Raw genomic sequence first — 17,371 nt, forward strand, 5'->3', positions numbered from 1 at the left:
ATATATATATATATATATACATCATATCAGCATAAAATTAATTTAAATTAAAAAAAAACTGTTATTGACAACATTTTTAAACTGACGTGACCAATAGTTAGTCATTCAGTTTTACAACATTTTGCAAATTATATTCCACAGCATTGCTCCAGTATAAAGTAAAAAAAAATCCGAATAAACTAGACATCTTGAGAATCAATATTTCAATCAAGCAAGACACAAGTTGCAACCGTAATTTTTCGAACCGAATCAGCTTTGGAATAAAGTCGAAAACTTACAATTTCAACCTGTGTCTTGTTTGATTCAAATATTGAATCGGCTTGTCGTCGTTTTTGCTCCAGAATAACTTATGCTCTTTTCATGAAATTAGTTTTAGGCTTCGGAATTTGAAAATTAACGCTGTTCCTTTTCAAATTATGTTATTGTTAGAAACTGGTTATGTCAGCTATTGCTTGATTTACGCAGTTATTTCTTACTTTGTTCATGAGAATTGCTTTTTTTGCCTTCAACCCTACTTCATTCAATATATCGTTTCATCTTATTTCATACGATTTGCAAGTTAAGGCCGGCCTCCACTTTCACATAGTACGCGAAATCGCACGTACGGCTTGCAAGTTGCCGGCCGCCTTGAGTTAAAGTGGACTACAGTTTTACTCTCACATGTACAAAAATTAGCCTCGTTTGGGACCTGTTTAGAGTCACTGGGCATGCGCCAAATTGGCCGCATTGAAAGTACGTGCAAGTGGAGGCTGGGTTTTATGACCCTCGCAAGCCAGTTTTGCATTCTTTGTAACTTGTCAATCAAATAATGCAGGAGGTATTCCAAAATTTCCTTCATGAATTGAAATTTTTCGCGTGACGCGATTTTTCTACATTTCCTGTATAGGCACATATAAAAAGCAAAAGTCGAGAGAAAGGATGAGCGTAGGTGAAGAAGAAATGAAACGGCAATTTCGGGATGAACCAAGACAGGAATTTGAACGTACAGTTACTGATTTAAATGGCAAAGATACCGATTGCTTCACTGTGCAGCACTCTGTTGTTACCGAAGGTGCTCTTGAGATAGTAAAATATCTTGTTAAAAAGGGCGCTGATGTAAATGGCAAAAATACAAACGGGTGGACTGTGCTGCACTCTGCTGTTAAAGAAGATACGCTTGAAATAGTGAAATATCTTGTTGAAAAGGGCGCTGACGTAAATGCTAAGGACACTGACGAGAGGACCGTGTTGCACACTGCTGCTACAGAGGGTAAGCATGAGATATTAAAATATCTTGTTGAAAAGGGCGCTGATTTAAATGGCAAAAAAACAAACGGGTGGACTGTGCTGCACTTTGCTGTTGCAGAGGGTAAGCTTGAGCTAGGAAAATATCTTGTTGCAAAAGGCGCCGATGTGAATGTCATGTATAAGAACGAATGGAGTGTGCTGCACTATGCTGTTACAAAAAATACGCTTGAGACAGTAAAATATCTTGTTAAAAAAGGCGCTGATGTAAATGGCGAGGGTACTGACGGGTGGACTGTGCTGCACTCTGCTGTTACAGAGGGTACGCTTGAGATAGTAAAATATCTCGTTGAAAACGGCGCTGATGTAAATGGCAAGGTTACGGACGGGTGGGCTGTGCTGCACTCTGCTGTTACAGAGGGTGCGCTTGAAAAAATAAGATATCTTGTTGAAAAGGGCGCTGATGTAAATTCCAAAAAACCTAACGGGTGGACTGTGCTGCACTCTGCTGTTAGAGAGGGTACGCTTGAAATAGTAAAATATCTTGTTGAAAAAGGCGCTGATGTAAATGCCCAAAAAACTAACTGGAGTACTGTGCTGCACTATGCTGTTAAACAGGGTACGCCTGAGATAGTAAAATATCTTGTTGAAAAGCGTGCTGATGTGAATGGCAAGGATACTGACGGGAGTACTGTGCTGCACTATGCTGTTACACAGGATACGCCTGAGATACTAAAATATCTTGTTGAAAACGGCGCTGATGTGAATGGCAAGGATAATGACGGAAGTACTGTGCTGCACTCTGCTGTTACAGAGGATACGCTTGAGATAGTAAACTATCTTGTTGAAAAAGGCGCTGATGTGAATGGCAAAAAAACAAACGGGTGCACTGTGCTGCACTCTGCGGTTGCTAAAGGTAGGCTTGAAATAGTAAAATATCTTGTTGAAAACGGCGGTAAGGTAAATGGGAAGGATACTGACGGGTGGACTGTGTTGCACTCTGCCTTTACAGAGGGTACGCTTAAGAAAGTGAATTATTTTTTGGAAGAAAACTCTGATGTAAACGCCAGAAAAACTGACGGGTTGACTGTGCTGCACTCTGCTGTTAGAGAGGGTACGCTTGAAATAGTAAAATATCTTGTTGAAAAGGGCGCGGATGTAAATGGCAAAAAAACAAACGGGTGGACTGTGCTGCACTCTGCTGTTACAGAGGGTACGCTTGAGATATTAAAATATCTTGTTGAAAAGGGCGCTGATGTAAATAGCAAAAAAACAAACGGCTGGGCTGTGCTGCACTCTGCTGTTACACAGGGTACGCTTGAGATAGTAAAATATCTTGTTGAAAAGGGCGCTGATAAAAATACCAAGGATAATGACGAGTGTACTGTGCTCCACTCTGCTGTTACAGAGGGTACGCTTGAGATAGTAAAATATCTTGTTGAAAAGGGCGCTGATGTAAATGCCAAAAAAACTAACGGGTGCACTGTGCTGCACTCCGCTGTTAGAGAGGGTACGCTTGAAATAGTAAAATATCTTGTTGAAAAGCGTGCTGATGTAAATGGCAAGGATACTGACGGGAGTACTGTGCTGCACTATGCTGTTACAGAGGGTACGCATGAGATATTAAAATATCTTGTTGAAAAGGGCACTGATGTGAATGGCAAGGATAATGACGGGAGTACTGTGCTGCACTATGCTGTCACAGAGGGTACGCATGAGATATTAAAATATCTTGTTGAAAAGGGCGCTGATGTGAATGGTAAGGATAATGACGGGAGTACTGTGCTGCACTATGCTGTCACAGAGGATACGCATGAGATATTAAAATATCTTGTTGAAAAGGGCACTGATGTGAATGGCAAGGATAATGACGGGAGTACTGTGCTGCACTATGCTGTCACAGAGGGTACGCATGAGATATTAAAATATCTTGTTGAAAAGGGCGCTGATGTGAATGGTAAGGATAATGACGGGAGTACTGTGCTGCACTATGCTGTCACAGAGGATACGCATGAGATATTAAAATATCTTGTTGAAAAAGGCGCTGATGTGAATGGCAAAAAAACAAACGGGTGCACTGTGCTGCACTCTGCGGTTGCTAAAGGTAGGCTTGAAATAGTAAAATATCTTGTTGAAAAGGGCGCTAAGGTAAATGGCAAGGATACTGACGGGTGGACTGTGCTGCACTCTGCCTTTACAGAGGGTACGCTTAAGAAAGTGAAGTATTTTTTGGAAAAAAGCGCTGATGTAAACGCGAAAAAAACTGACAAATGGACTGTGCTGCACTCTGCTGTTAGAAAGGGTACGCTTGAAATAGTAAAATATCTTGTTGAAAAGGGCGCTGAAGTCCACAATCATACTCTTGGTATTGATATTTTGATAATAGCAATTGCGAAAAATTCGATTGATTTGGTCACTCTTCTGTTAAAAAAGAACGTCAACTTATGGAGAGGTGGGACATTTGTTGTTGATGGAAGAAAGTGGAGTCTGCTTGAAATGAGTATTCACCTTGGTCATGATGAAATTGCAACTATTCTTAAAAGGTCCGTAAAACATCGTGAGAAAATTCAGGTGCTTGGTACAACGAAATGCAACCAATTAGAGAAGGTAATACTTGAAATCTATTTTAAACATACATGAGTTTTTTTCACTTAATTTGGTTAGTAACACTTATTAATAACCGAAACATTAAACAGGAAATTAGATATTAGTTTTGAACACTCTGGAGCTTCTATATTCTTTTCTGTAAAAACCTGCTAGCGGATTTGCGGAATAGGAAAAACGTAAATTGAACAAAGGGGAGAAAATCGAGCCCTCAAAAAATCGGTCACTACTCAGTGTATTGTGTATTGGTATAAATTAATGACAAATATAAACTGCCACTCATTACGGGTTACAAATTTTAAGTGAAATGCAGCGACTGAATACACGTTTGTGTCTTTATCTTTTCCCAGTCATCTCTTGGGTAGTCTTCGGGATGGTAAAGACAATTAATATTGCGTGCCAAAAAACTTGATCTTGCTTATACTATGATAAACGTATACAATATTATATCGTTGTTATCCTGATTACAATTCTCTCACAAGTGCGAATATGAAGTATTACGCATTCGCATAGGACTGATGAAAACGCAGAAAACTAGCTATGGTACGCGTGCTCAAAAAATTATCCTGACAAACAAAAGTCGATGGAATGGAGACGCATGTCAAAAATTGCCGGTCGAAAATCACATTCTTTCAACACTGGGAATTGAACAAATAATTTCATTGGTGTATGGTTCATTAAGCTCCTACCAAATTTCAATTTTGTCCTTTTTGCTACCAATCGAGCACGTTTAATTTCGGTCGCTTATTTCAATTCTAAAAACATTTGACTATTACTTCCTGATATGAATTGAAACTACATATCCCATCTTTCATACTGCACAAATATTAAATTGAATATATGCGGCCTAAATGTCTGTTTTAAATTCTCCCCGTATTTTAGATAGCCTTCTGTAATTAGTTGATTAATTACAGTACATACATTATTATACTGTATAAAACCAAGAATATATGGCGGGTGTCCGAAAAAAAGGACTTCTGTTTGATTGATAATAACTTTTTAATGACACAAGCCATCAAACTGAAATAAATTTTATTAGATGGAAGCTAGTTAGCTTAGAATTTTGTATATTATAGTTATATTTTGCCAAAAATCCTTAATAGCCTTTATTCATAGATGTGTGTATATATATATATATATATATATATATATATATATATATATATACATATATATATATATATATATATATATATATATATATATATATATATATATATATATACATCGCATATATATATATATATACATCGCATATATATATATATACATCATATATATATATATTAATATATATATATATAATATATATATATATATATATATATATATATATATATATATATATATATCGCTACACTGTGTTTCACGTACTAGTTTTACTACGATCCTCAGGCGATAACTATTTACAACGGTTTACGCACACGCGTTTTTGATTGATTACGCGAGAGTTTTAACGTGCATATTTGCGTGCGCTTAACATTACAAACCTTAAAACCATATCTATGCTGGCATTTACTATTAAACAGTTCTGTCCTTTTGTTCAACGATTTGTTTTTGTCTGATAGCATGATTAATCTTTTTTCCTCGGTGCATAAATTGCAAACTTTCATTTTTGGACATGCAGCGGGAACTTGCTTCATCACTGACCATTTTATCTCAAATGGTTTATCTTGCGACTTGAGCCCCCAAACATACTTCGAGATGCGTAAACCGTTGTAAATAGTTATCGCCTGAGGATCGTACTAAAACTAGTACGTGAAACACAGTGTAGCGATGAAATACAATTTTATGATTATATTTTGTTGATTTATGTTTGCTCTACTATTTACTGGTATTGAGCACTCTGGTTTACTACGCACAAATCCAAGATTATATACATATTATATATATATATATATATATATATATATATATATATATATATATATATATATATATATATATATTAAATAATATATATATATATATATATATTTATATATATTTATGTATATATATATATATATATATATATATATATATATATATATTTGTACGTTTTTGCTCTCAATTGAGCCATGTGTTCACTTGTTGATATTTATGTAAGGTGTATTTGTTCTTCTGCACAAGTATGACCAACCGGGCAAGCAGAAAATTCTAGAATGTAATAGTTGTAGAAAACGGGTGACATCACCTTCAATGTTATGATATTGTTACTAAATGATAAAAATATTGGCTATCGACGCTTTGCCATTGAGTCATTCCATAATATAAACTTATTATATATAGCTAATCTATATCATTTTCTTGGTTGAAAATGGGCAGGGGTGCTGCACGCATGTATTTCTAGTTAATTAATTATGTCGCCGGAGATTAGGAATTACACCCAGGTATTATTGTAACAGAACATAGCGTAATCCAAACGGTAGACATTCGATTTTGCCAGTCATGTGAAGAAACAAAATATGCGCAAAATAAAATGAGAACAAATAGGATAAAGAATAACAAATAACTATTAAAAAACGTGGATACATTTCAAGACAAAGCGGTGTAAGAGAAATAATTCATAATATGCAAGCTTATAGGTTAAATCGGTACGTATTTACTTTGTTTATTCCATGTTTGCTTCGCGCTAAGGATGCAGTTTATTTGTATACTTAGCTTCGTATGTCATTTTGTAAATACCTACCCACCTCTGAGAGGCTATTACACCTTCGCTTCAACCTCAAAAAGGGTTTTTGAAAGTGTAATTTAAATTTTGATAGGACAAATATCAGTACACACTATAAAACTATTAGGATCGACTGCAATCACAGAATATAATAATATATTTGAGGTATTTTCTTTCTGTCAGAAAATTTTGTACTTTTTTGTACTTTTTCGAATTTATGACATTTACTTAATTGCTGCAAGGGAGACCATAAACGTCCAGCTTAATGGCATATAATAAAGCAAAAATTGAAGGGCCAATTTTTTTCACTTTATAATCATTTTTCTTCCGAATGATAGAAACATTGGCTTGATATAGTCAATAAAATGTAATATTGACTGATTTGACTTTTGAGTCATTTCATAATATAAGTTTAGGTCAGGTTAGCTCAGGAAATTGTGTACCTATCTGGTTTGACATAGCGAGGCGTTGCTGAATGAATGTATTTCTAGTATTTTTATAGCGTATTTTTTATATTTTAAAGACATCCCGAAATATTGTACGGATTTTGTAAAGTAATGTCTCCATTAATTTTTTTCAAAAAAACGACTATAACATATCAAAATCTAAGTTAATCTTTCCTCAAACTAATGAAAGTTGTTTCATTTCGATATTTTTTCTTGATAAGAAGCTATTTAATTTTTAATCAAACCGGAGTCCTTTTTGTTTGGGGACATCCGTACATTATGTTTTATTTTTAAGTCATTAATGGCATTTCTATGCCATTGCTTTTTTTTTATGCATAGACTGAAATTCCGATACAGGCTTTTGTCGCCGAGAGGCAATTCAGAATTGGTGATGGTGCTTCCTCTTGTGTCTATGTTGGTCTCATGAAGGATGGAAGCGAAGTTGCTGTTAAGAGAATGGCGGTGCAAAAGTTCGATAAAATAGCTGAGAACGAAAAGGAAATTATGAGTCTCCTAAAAACAGAAAATTCTCCATTTATTGTGAGCTATCGACATTTTCATAACGACGGGAATTTCATACATCTAATTGTTGATCTTTGCGAGGAAACCCTGACTGAACTTGTCGGCTCTCAATCTATTGAGCATCTGCAAAAGCAAGGTCCAAGAATGATCAAAGAAATTCTATCAGGACTGGAATTTCTTCATGGTAAAGGAATATTACACAGAGATCTCAAACCATTAAACATCCTTGTTGATATCGAAGGCAGTTTGAGATTGGCAGACTTTGGATTAAGCCGAATTCTAAAGGACGACGAAACGGCAGTTGCAACAGATGCTAAAGGCACTGAAGGATGGATACCGCCAGAAGTGATTGAGGCAGGAGAAAAACAAGAAAAAGGTCCATTCAAAAAGAAATCAGATGTTCATGTCGCGGGTATGATTGCTTTCTACGTTTTAACTAAAGGTGAACATCCTTTCGGATCTAAGTTAGATCAAACGAAAAATGTTTTGAAAGGAAACTCTGTCAATTTGAAGAAACTTGGTGATCGTAAAGCTCGAAATTTTGTGTCGTGGCTGATTAATCACAAGATTGATAAAAGACCTTATGCTGACGAAGCGCTGAGAGATTCTTTCGTCAATAAAGACTAACAGAATTCAGATGCAGATTAACGAAAGTTTTGATTAATTATTGGATCGATCTACGTCAAGTAAAGAATTTTTTAGACTTGAACTTTTACATAATATGTTCTATATTTTAGCCCAATTTATAGAAAATAGAGATCATTCACCATCAACTGCAAAAACTTTCTTTCGTTCACAGCGTTTCCGCAGTGGACGAATACTTGCGCGAAAGCTTTAGGTCACCCCTAAATGATTTCGAACGTTTTAGGATTTTTACAAATGAAAAATGTATATTGCAGTCAGTTAAGCTTGTACGCATTTCGTATTGACAGTCTAGGTTAAAGTTAAATTCGTACTCAACTTTGAAAAGGAAAAAAAATCACGATTAACGCAAAATTACAAGTGTGACCTAAAACGTCTTCGCACAGCATCACATGCGCTAAATTTACTTTCATGACAACTCTTCGAGAAAGGCGTATTACGAGATTTTTCGACTTTGATTGATATACAATCGGATGTTTTTTTCTGTACCGAGATTGCTGCAATTTCAAACCTGCTTGTTGGCTTGTGCAAGCTTAATAATTTACCATTTGATAGCATTTTTTGCAATAAAAACTGAAGACGAAGAACAACGTTTTTGGCCTTGTATTTAATAATCGAGATGAATCAAGTAAAGTTTGTGCGACCGGCAAAAAATACAGCAGATTTCTACATGCAAATATCACAAAATCTTTACAAAATCTTGGACGATGACGTAACAGATAATATTAATGAGGAATTCCGTTGTGTAACAAATAAACTTGCTATTAGCGATGGAATGAACATAGTGGCGCCATAAAAATTCATATATACGCTATACTGAAATACTGCTAGCCGGGAAAGTGTAAACAAGTCCAAGATTACAGTTTTATTTAACCCAGTACGGAAAATGAGCTCGACCAGAAAAACGATGTTATTTCAGGCGGTATTAATAACAATTTCATCAAGGTATAGCTATAGCATCATCGATGGATGAACTCACATACCGTAACTCATTGGTCAAACTCTCAAAAAATGTCATACATCAAAAAATTCTTTAAGAAGTAATATGATGGGCTGAGACTTCACAACCCATAACGGATGATGAAGATCGATCTTACAGAATTAGATCACGATTACAAACATCTTTTCTCCCTCGAAAAATGTATGGGCGAAAACGAATCCATGGGTGGTGGTTTTGATCGAGAAAATGGTGATCTTGATATGCACTTTGATCTTGAAAGCCACTTTAACTCTATTACAACGGTAGTATGCAAACTTGGTAACAGGTTTGCAGGTTCAGGAATCATGCAAAGTAAAGAACCGAAAAAACAGGTGAGAAGAGAGAGAAAGACATTTTGAAGCCCGCGTGTTTAAAGAAGAGGTCCAGAGTCCACCATTACACCTTATGGATATTCCAAGAATTGGGCAGGTACCCCCAACTTTTACATTCGCTGCCCGCAAACTTTTGCGCGTTGGAATAAACCGCCCATGTTTATAGAGATGCTCTAAACTGCAGTGATTACAGGTATTAATTTAAATACCAACCAACGACCAATCCCAGATAAACAGAACTTTAAACAATATCACCAAGCGAGGGAAAATATTAAAACTAAAGTCGGCAAAAAATTTCTTAAACTTATCTATGCCAGCCCCAAGGCTGTCAACTGGTTATGGGGCTTCGAGTTTCAACACGTTCGCTCTCATTTTATACTTTATTAATATAACGGTGCTATATACAAATACAAGAATACACAGGAGTTACACGATATTCCTCGAGTTACATATTACAAGATAAAGACATAAAAACATTAACAGCTACTTACAAATATCTGTGATGGCTCTCTGGTGTCTGGCGAAAAAACGTTATAGATAAACTAACTATGACAACAGGCCTTCGAAAATGTCAATCCTTACCGCGTGCTTCACAAACGGGCCTTATAAAGCTCATAACCCGGAAGTTCGTCAGCCGGAAGTGACACGGCTGTAACATGGCTCCCCAAAATGTTCACTTAGTACATTTTCTAACTATAAAATATCAATAACCTATATTATCTAATGGTTGTATACAGAACTGTCAACTCAGTAAAGTTTAATGCTCCTTGGCGGGAAGTTCCTTTCGGTCTCTACTTAATCTACTGTTTCTAATAACATTGTCAACTTGTGAATTGGTCGTTCGAAAAAACTCAAGTCATTCTTCCTTTTCCCGTTCTTGTCCAAATTGCTTGTTGCCTTTTGGATTTCGACCTTTCGAACCAAACCGTCATCACTAGGGTAGGTTTTGGTTACTTTTGCTAACGGCCATTGATTTCTCGGAAGATCTTCGTCTTTGTCGATAACGATATCACCAACCTTCAGGTTCCGTTTAGGATTTTGCCACTTCTTTCTGACTTGCAAGCTTTGGAGGTACTCGCGTCTCCACCTCTGCCAGAATTGATTTGCTAAGAATTGGACCCGCTTCCATCTCTTACGGCTGTAGACATCAGGTCGGCTGAACTGTCCTGGAGGAGGTAGTACGACTTTTGATTTCAGCGTAAGTAGTTGTATAGGTGTAATAGGTTCTGGACTGTCCGGGTCGGAGACATCTGCCGTTAATGGACGAGAGTTAACTATGTTTTCTGTTTCTGCGAAGAGCGTGCGTAGGGTCTCGTCGTCGAGTTGGTCACCGAGTTCAGTCATGATAGCTGAGATGACTGATCTGACTGTCCTTATCTGTCGTTCCCACACACCTCCCATATGCGACGAGTGGGGAACATTCATAATCCAATCACAATTCTTAGTCAGAAGGAATTGACGGACGTGGTCTTGGTTCATCTCGTTCCATGCTTGCGCCAACTCTCCTTTTGCTCCGATGAAGTTGGTTCCTCTATCCGATCTGAGCTGTCGGACGTTTCCGCGTCTACTTATGAACCGTCTTAATGCACAAATAAAACTGTCCGTGTCCATAGAGTTCAACGTTTCCAGGTGTATAGCTCGTGAGGCCATACAGGTGAATATAATTCCGTATCGTTTTACACTCTTTCTGCCTTCTCTAATATGCCAGGGGCCAAAGGCGTCTACTCCGACATAGGTGAATGGAGCTGTTTCTTTCATGCGGTCAAATGGGAGATCGGCCATCTTTTGAGTTTCAGATGTACCTCGTTGTTTGCGACACTTCACACATTTATTTATGACGTTTGATACTGTGGCTCGACCATGGATTATCCAATAGCCAGCATGTCGAATCTCATTCAAAGTCAAGAGACGACCTTGATGTTGAACTGCTTCATGGTGGTGTCGTATGACCAGTTCGGTAAGGTGGCTCCTTTTTGGAAGGACAACTGGGTGCTTCTCTTGAAATGAGACCTCAGCTCGTTTAATCCGTCCTCCAACTCGAATAATGCCTTGTTGGTCTACGAACGGATCTAGACGGTGTAGTGAACTGAAGTGCTTAAGCGTCTGGTTTCTTTTTCTAGTTTCTACGTTATTTTTAAACTGACCGTCTTTTAGACTCTGTAAGACGGCCATTTCTTCGTGGAAATGATGCTGTTGGATATTTCTTATGAGAATATGCTCTGCCTGTTCCAAATCTTCAACTAGAACAGACGTAGACAAACCTTTTCCGAGGACATCTGGCTCTTGACCTCTTCTTTTCTGAGATACTCTGGTTCGGAGTATATTGACGTACTTAGTCGCTAAGGCTATCGCACGTTTTAGCTTAAACCACGACGAGAAACGATTCAGGATGGCCATGTCCAAGGGTCTTTCTTGTGAGTTCACATGAACCGCATGGACTGTGACTTTTCTGACTTCTGGGTCGTTCTCATTAAGGAGAGGCGAACAGCTGGTATGCTCAGGTAGTTCTGTTTGCCATAAGAATTCTGGACCGTTTAGCCAGGTGGGAGTATCTAATAATTCTTTTGGTGTGGCGGATCTGGAAGCGATGTCGGCTGGGTTTTCTTTGCCTCTCACATGGTGCCACGACTGTGGGGACGTTTTGCTTCTTATAGCTTGTACTCTGTTTCCTACGTAGACGTGGAAGCGGCGGGCATCATTTTGGATATATCCAAGGACGACTGTTGAATCACTATAGTAGGTGTTGGCGTCCACGTCATAATCTAGATCCCTCGAAAGTTGTTGTGTAACGTTCACAGAAATAACAGCAGCTGTGAGTTCAAGTCTGGGTATGGACACGAGTTTCAGAGGGGCAACTCGCGCTTTGGCCGTCAAAAACGAGACATGGACTTGATCTTTATCGTTAACCAGTCTCATGTAAGAAACTTGTCCTACTGCAGACTGACTGGCATCGGCGAAGCTGTGTATCTCAGTAGACTTTATTTCTCCGAAACTTGGTGGTTTCAAACACCGGCGGGTTTCCATTTTCTCTAAATCTTTCAAATCTGCTCTCCATTTTTCCCAACGAGGGCGAATCTCTTCCGACACGAGCTCATCCCAATCCGCCTTTTGTTGAACTAGTTCTCTTAAGATCAGTTTTCCAGTGAGAATCACTGGACATACGATTCCCAATGGGTCGTAAACGGAACTGACTGTACTCAAAATCCCGCGGCGTGTAAAGGGTTTGTCCTTTAACGTTATTCTAAATTGGAACGTGTCCGACTCTATACACCAATACGTCCCGAGCGATCGTTGAATCGGGAGGGTATCGTGACGTAAATCGAGGTCTTTTATCTCCTTGGCGCGGTCCTCGGCTGGAACGGCTTCCAGGACGTCAATGGAATTACTGGCGAACTTATGAAGGCGAAGTCCCGCTTTTGCACACATTGCTTGCGATTTCGTGATAAGATTGACGGCGTCTTCTATTGTCTTGACTGATTTTAAACCATCGTCGACATAGAAATCATTTCGTACGAAATTCGCAACCTCTTCTCCGAATTCACTTTCGCCGTCTTGCGCTGTTTTGCGAAGACCAAAGTTCGCACATCCTGGGCTGGATACTGCTCCGAACAGATGCACGTTCATACGATACGTTACGATGGGCTTTGTCACGTCTCCTTCTTGAAACCACAAAAAACGAAGGTAATCTCTGTGCTCTTCAGCTACCATAAAATTATGGAACATCTGCTCTACGTCGCACGTCACAGCAATTTCTTCCTGTCGAAATCTATTGAGCACTCCTGTAAGCTTATTCATCAGATCTGGTCCTTGAAGGAGGTGTTTATTGAGGCTTTCTTGTTGAAACGTATCGCTGCAGTCAAAAACAACTCGGATTTGATCTGGTTTCTGGTGGTGGTAAATTGGAAAGTGAGGAAGGTACCATGTTCGTCTTGGCTGGGATTCGGATGCACTGTCTTCGATTCTGCTTGCATGTCCCTTGGTAATTATTTTTTTTATAAATTCTGCGTAGTCTTTAAACAACTTTGGATCCCTTTCGAACTTTCTCTTCAGAGACATCACTCTTTTGACACAATGTGGACGATTATCAGGTAGATGTGGGGGAGTTTCGTCTCTAAATGGGAGCGGCATTTCCCAGCGCCCTTCAGCATCTTTCTTGATTCCTTCTTCAAGGATTTGTAAGAACCTTCGATCTTCAATCGAGTGAATTGTGTTGTCTCCTTGCTCCGCCTTTCTTTCGGAGTAGTCGAGTTCCATCATTCGTTGGACATCCGAGGTCGTGTAGATTTCTTTGGCCATCAAACTGTCACGTATAACGATTCGATTAATCTTGAATGTCTCGTCGCTGTCGTTCCCCTCGGATCCTTTGCATACGTCACCTATTATTGTCCATCCCAGGTCGTAACGCTCCGCCCATGGCTCATCATCTTTCCCGTTTACTACTTCTCTGGTTTTCATTGCTTGTGGCACATTTCGGCCGATCAACAAGCCAATTTCCACTTTACGTTGTTCTGGTATATATTTCGCGATATCTTTTAGGTGGTTCCATTGACTGGCTGCTCTTCTCGTCGGAATGTCAGTATAATCTGCGGGGAGATCCTCTCGGGTATAGGCTGTGGGTAGACGTATCGATTTTTGGTGGTGATAATCTGAGACCACGAGGTCCTGTACACGACTACTTGCGATAAGTTGTTCCTTATTTAGGACTGTCGAGACTCTTATATTCGTAGGGGATGATTTGATTCCGAATCTCTCGAAGACAGACTGCTTAACAAGGACTGCGTTACTTTGATCGTCCAACAGGGCATAAGTAAGAACTTCTGTGTCCGGGACGGATGGATGACGAAGCCATACAAGTACGATCTTGGCACATGACTTGGTGGTTTGGTACGAGCCACAAACTCGGATGCAATGGGTGGTTGTTCTAGGTTCACTGGGATGGCGTTGTGGATCGTGTAAAGCTGTTGCATGCCTCTGGTTGCATGTCCCACACTCAGGTTTGTGTTGATCGCATTTTTTTGCAATATGATTCGTCGATTTTAGACAGTTAAAACATATTCGTTTTTCTCTCATGAAAGTTTTTCGCTGATCGAAGGTCAACGCAAGAAATTCTTTACAGTCGTTGAGAGAATGGTCGTCTTTCTGGCAATGGAAACAGGATATCTTCCGTTGGCTACGGTTTTGAGATTCTTCTTTGAATGATTCTGATTCTTCATTTCTATTTCCTTGGTTAACTCGAGTACCAAAGGATGTGATGTTCCTATTCGAATTATTTCTTTTTGTCCTTTGGTTGTCGAACTCCTTTCTTCGGCTGTCTTCTTGCTTCGTGATTCCACCAAATTCGGGCATGTTGACACGACGGGCAAGCGTTTTCATTGCTTCTACAAAACTCGAGAATGGAGGGAAACTTTCCTCGCCGTTGGTCTCTTTGTATTTCCACACCTTCCGTTTCCATTCGTTCTGTGCCCATCCAGGTAGTTTTTCTGTCAACTTCACAATTTCTCTGGAACAATCGAAGCACTTTAGGGCGGTGTACTTACTCATGGCCACCTCAACTTGGTTTAGGAAGTCGCTAAAATGCAGGAGTTCTCGGTTGTAGTCTCTCCCAATTTTAGGCCAATTCGTTAGCCTCTTGTCGATACTCGCGGTGAGAATGCTGGCATTGCCATACCGGTATTTCAGCTCTTCTCGGGCTCGACGATAAGCAGTGTCGGCATCATGGTGCAAGTCCTGATAATGTTCTACCATCTTCAGTGGTTCTCCTTTCAGAAACTGGCATAGATAATGCAACATGGTCTTGGAATCATGGGTGTTCGAGGCAACTAGGGCATCAAAGGAAGATTCCCAACGCAAAAATTCCATTTCATCACCTTCAAAAACCTTCGGTGTAAGTTTTGGCAGTCTCTGGAGGGATAGTGCTTCTAGAATAACTTTGTTGCTATCGCACAGCTGACTCTTTTCAGTCTCCAATGTAGGAGAATGAACTGTTTGTTCGTTGCTGGACACCAAGGTCTGTTGCAGTACTGGGGATGGACGTGTGCTATCTGGTTGAGGTCTGAAGGAGGGTACATTACAATTCATAGGTTTATCAGGTGCTGACCTAATTTGCTGAACTGGGTGGAGTGATGGGGTCACGCTATCTTGAGTTATTTTAGTCTTCAGGTTATTATTACTCGTGTACGACGTCAGAAGTTCCTTTTTCACAAATACGGGAATTTCTTCTTGGTCATTTTCGACTTGTTCATAAACTTCTACTTCCGCTTCTGCTTCAGCTAATTGTTGCCTCATTCTCAATTTCTCTAAGTGGGCTTCATGCTTGGCTAATAAATTTTTTTGTTCTATTATTTCCTCTTCTACTACCATTTTACTTCGGAGTGCGGCTACTTTAGCACGGGCTTCTAGCCTTTTCTCTTGGATAGAAGAGGTAGTACGAACAGAGGAAGTTATTGATTTTCTGTCTTCCGGTAATGACGACCGGGGATTAGGCGCCCGGATATTGTCGATTTCATATTTTTGCATATTTAGGTCTAACGAAGCTTTCACATTTTGCCAGTCGTTTAAAACGGTTTGACATTCTGTTATATAACTTTCACGCTGTTCAGGTTCGAGCAGTTTTAATAATTCGTCTAAGCCTCGATTGAATTCTTTAACTAGAGTCTCTAGTTGATCAATTTCGTCTCTAGTCTCTGCCTCTTCTAGCGTGCTTACTTGTGTTTTAGTCGAAGCCAATTTATCGACTAGACAACGCGTTGTTTGTTTGAATATATTTCTCTTCAGATTTAAGAGGTATTCTTTACCTTTTTGGCTTAGTGTTCTCTCTCTAGTGCTTCGACGATACTCAGTTACTTCTTCTGAACTCTTTTGATGTTTGTCGGTGCTTTCGTGGATGATTTCAATCGTATTTGTATTTTTGTTTGTCTTATCCAAGACAGGACTGTTTCGGCTGGTTGACTCTGTCATTGTCTGATCTGTCTGGGGATCCATAACGCTATTTCTAGCTGTTTTCAGTCGCTGCGTAGATATTTCACTATGCCAGCCCCAAGGCTGTCAACTGGTTATGGGGCTTCGAGTTTCAACACGTTCGCTCTCATTTTATACTTTATTAATATAACGGTGCTATATACAAATACAAGAATACACAGGAGTTACACGATATTCCTCGAGTTACATATTACAAGATAAAGACATAAAAACATTAACAGCTACTTACAAATATCTGTGATGGCTCTCTGGTGTCTGGCGAAAAAACGTTATAGATAAACTAACTATGACAACAGGCCTTCGAAAATGTCAATCCTTACCGCGTGCTTCACAAACGGGCCTTATAAAGCTCATAACCCGGAAGTTCGTCAGCCGGAAGTGACACGGCTGTAACACTTATCGATAAACACCGACTCCTTCAAACCCCCCTTGGACGATAATTATTAATCAGACATTGAAAAATCAGAATAGGTGTGCAAACCAAATTCAAGAATTATTGTAAAGAATTTGTTATCAAATGGTGATTTATTATAATAACACAATCAAATCGAATCAATCTCTGAACTTAGGTGAGAATTCAAATAGTTCAAAAATGTTTAAAAAAATTACTTTGCTTTTCTCGAAATGCTGTCAAAATAACAACCTCAGCGTCCCTATTTTAAAGGCATGAAAGCTATGTAAACAAACTTGTAGCATTAATCATGTATTACATAGATTTACAAATGCATGCAAGTATTACACAGACTTGTAGCATCTTAATTGCTTGGGAATGCTATATTATAAAGCACCAGGCAAAATTTCAATATTATTACTCTTATAATGTATATAGTGCAAGTTCTGAATTTAAATTAATATTAATTAATATTCAAACTAACAGTTGGTCAATCACAAGAAAGAGACAAGAAACTTAATATGAACTATTAAGATTTTAGAAATAGCCCTTCTAGTGTATGCAATTCTTGAACATATAAACCAGCAATGAAATAATGAC

At 38.8% G+C, this 17,371-nt stretch overlaps 2 protein-coding genes across 6 annotated transcripts in view; one reads left to right on the forward strand and one right to left on the reverse strand.

Moving 5' to 3' along the window:
- Positions 1 to 10,123, forward strand: part of LOC114536429 (putative ankyrin repeat protein RF_0381) — a 24,771-nt gene extending 14,648 nt beyond the window's left edge. For 3 of the 5 annotated variants that reach the window (XM_028557787.1, XM_028557786.1, XM_028557783.1), the window contains 3 exons: positions 887 to 1,557; positions 2,449 to 3,831; positions 7,267 to 10,123. In XM_028557787.1, coding sequence (XP_028413588.1) covers positions 887 to 1,557; positions 2,449 to 3,831; positions 7,267 to 8,076 — 2,864 coding nt within the window. In that variant the 3' untranslated portion in view covers positions 8,077 to 10,123. Of the gene's footprint in view, positions 1 to 886; positions 1,570 to 2,448; positions 3,832 to 7,266 lie in introns of all 5 variants that reach the window. The other 2 variants (XM_028557785.1, XM_028557788.1) reach the window with 2 other exon arrangements.
- Positions 10,124 to 10,197: 74 nt separating this feature from the next.
- LOC114536459 lies at positions 10,198 to 15,687 on the reverse strand. Its single transcript, XM_028557820.1, has one exon. The coding sequence runs from the start codon at positions 15,685 to 15,687 to the stop codon at positions 10,198 to 10,200; it is 5,490 nt and encodes a 1,829-aa protein (XP_028413621.1).
- Between the last annotated feature and the right edge of the window lie 1,684 nt (positions 15,688 to 17,371).

The sequence above is a fragment of the Dendronephthya gigantea genome, unplaced genomic scaffold, assembly GCF_004324835.1.
Source record: "Dendronephthya gigantea isolate DGI-Jeju-01 unplaced genomic scaffold, DenGig_1.0 000136F, whole genome shotgun sequence".
NCBI lineage: Eukaryota > Metazoa > Cnidaria > Anthozoa > Malacalcyonacea > Nephtheidae > Dendronephthya > Dendronephthya gigantea.